Genomic DNA, 1716 nt, shown 5'->3' with positions numbered 1-1716 from the left:
TGAGGCCATGCTTTAATTGCTGTTTCCTTGAATGTTGCACGTTGCTTCTCTATTTCTAGGTGCAAATAGAAAAGGGAATGAGAAAGTTTTGAAGGGTGTGAGGTGTGAGTAAGGCTTTGAAGACTGATTAGTGCCTGGAATGATTATGAACAAACAAAACTATTTTTTCTAGAATGGCAAGAATATCTGCCAACATCCATGAGACTTGGATTTGATACTCTCATCTCACCAGAATATGGCTTCCAAAACCCGAAGAAAAACTTTCCATTTGTAATAAACCTCAGGTCCTCAAGGTTAAATCCCAGACTAAGAGTTCTCCTTACTTTCTCAAACCTTTCATTTTTAATCTCTGATATATGGGGCATTTAATTTTGTCTTCAGTCACGTTCATGATTCTTTGAAAGCAAGGTGGCCTGAAAAAAAAAATGGATAAAATGAAAATAAACTTTACTGTGACTGAATTTGTGTTCCTAGGACTTTCATCTGAGCCAAAGATACAGCTCATTCTTTTTGTTGTATTCTTGTTCTTCTATTTATTAACAGTTGTTGGGAATATTATCATCATCACCATTATCCAGATAGAACCTCGTCTCCAGACACCCATGTACTTCTTCCTCACAAATCTGTCCTTTCTAGACATTTGCTACACATCCACCAATGTCCCACAAATGCTGTCCAACATGGTGGGGAGAAGGAGGACCATCCCTTTCTCCAGCTGTGCTACGCAGATGTACTTCTCTCTCTCCTTTGGAATGATTGAATGTGTTCTCCTTGGTGTCATGGCTTATGACAGATATGTAGCCATTTGTCATCCGCTTCACTATACTGTCATTATGGACCGGAACACCTGTGTCCAACTGGCAGCCATTTCTTGGTCCAGTAGCTTCCTGAGTTCCATGGTAATCAATGTCCTCACCTTAAGTTTGCCCTACTGTGGGCCCAATGTCCTGAATCACTTTTTCTGCGAGGTGCCTTCTGTCCTGAGGCTGGCTTGCACGGACACCTCACTCACAGAGCTGGTTGTTTTCATCTTCAGTATTGTCATTGTCTTCATCCCTTTCCTCCTCATTGTTGTTTCCTATGCCCGGATCCTTCTCTCTGTTCTCAGAATGCGCTCAGCCTCTGGGAGGTACAAGGCACTGTCCACCTGCGCCTCCCACCTGACAGTGGTGGCCTTATTCTATGGAACCGCCATCTTCATGTACATGAGACCCCAGTCTAAGTCCTCCAGGGCTGGGGGCAAGGTCATCGCAGTCTTCTACACAGTGGTCACACCCATGCTCAACCCCTTGATCTACAGCCTGAGGAACCAGGATGTGAAAGGAGCTTTGAGAAGAGCAGTTGCAAAACAGAGGACGTAAGAGGCATTAACAAGACCCCAAGTTCAACTGTACTGTAAAATAATTGCCCTCTGAGTATGAAGTGGGAGAATAAAAATGACTTGCTCTGTTAACCTGTGCTCTGTCCTGCAGAAAAGTCACATAAATTCAGTTGTAAATGCAATAGGAAAATAACGTTTTCTCCCAGGACTCACAAATGCTCTAATGATTCAGCACTACTGCCTTTGTTGAGTGAGTCCTATTTTGTTACTCACTAAAAACCTGTTTCTATAAAACCATAGATTCCCTAAAATTAGTTACTTGAAATCACATCAGCAAGATGAAACATCTGAACTCTGCTCAAAGGTTCCGAGTCATTTTGAACCAGGGAAATCTC

General features: G+C 42.5%; 1 protein-coding gene across 1 annotated transcript; it reads left to right on the top strand.

The window, feature by feature from the left end:
• The first annotated feature begins 425 nt into the window (after positions 1 to 425).
• LOC114081125 (olfactory receptor 2G3-like) lies at positions 426 to 1361 on the top strand. The gene has a single exon (XM_027922707.2). It carries the CDS (start codon positions 426 to 428, stop codon positions 1359 to 1361), a length of 936 nt encoding a protein of 311 aa, XP_027778508.2.
• The last annotated feature ends 355 nt before the right edge of the window (positions 1362 to 1716 follow it).

The sequence above is a fragment of the Marmota flaviventris genome, chromosome 9 (genome assembly GCF_047511675.1).
Source record: "Marmota flaviventris isolate mMarFla1 chromosome 9, mMarFla1.hap1, whole genome shotgun sequence".
In the NCBI taxonomy this organism is placed as follows: domain Eukaryota; kingdom Metazoa; phylum Chordata; class Mammalia; order Rodentia; family Sciuridae; genus Marmota; species Marmota flaviventris.
This window is presented reverse-complemented; position numbering and strand designations above follow the sequence as displayed.

Coding starts and splice junctions, on each gene's coding strand:
- LOC114081125 (XM_027922707.2), top strand. CDS start 426: ATGGATAAAATGAAAATAAACTTTACTGTGACTGAATTTGTGTTCCTA.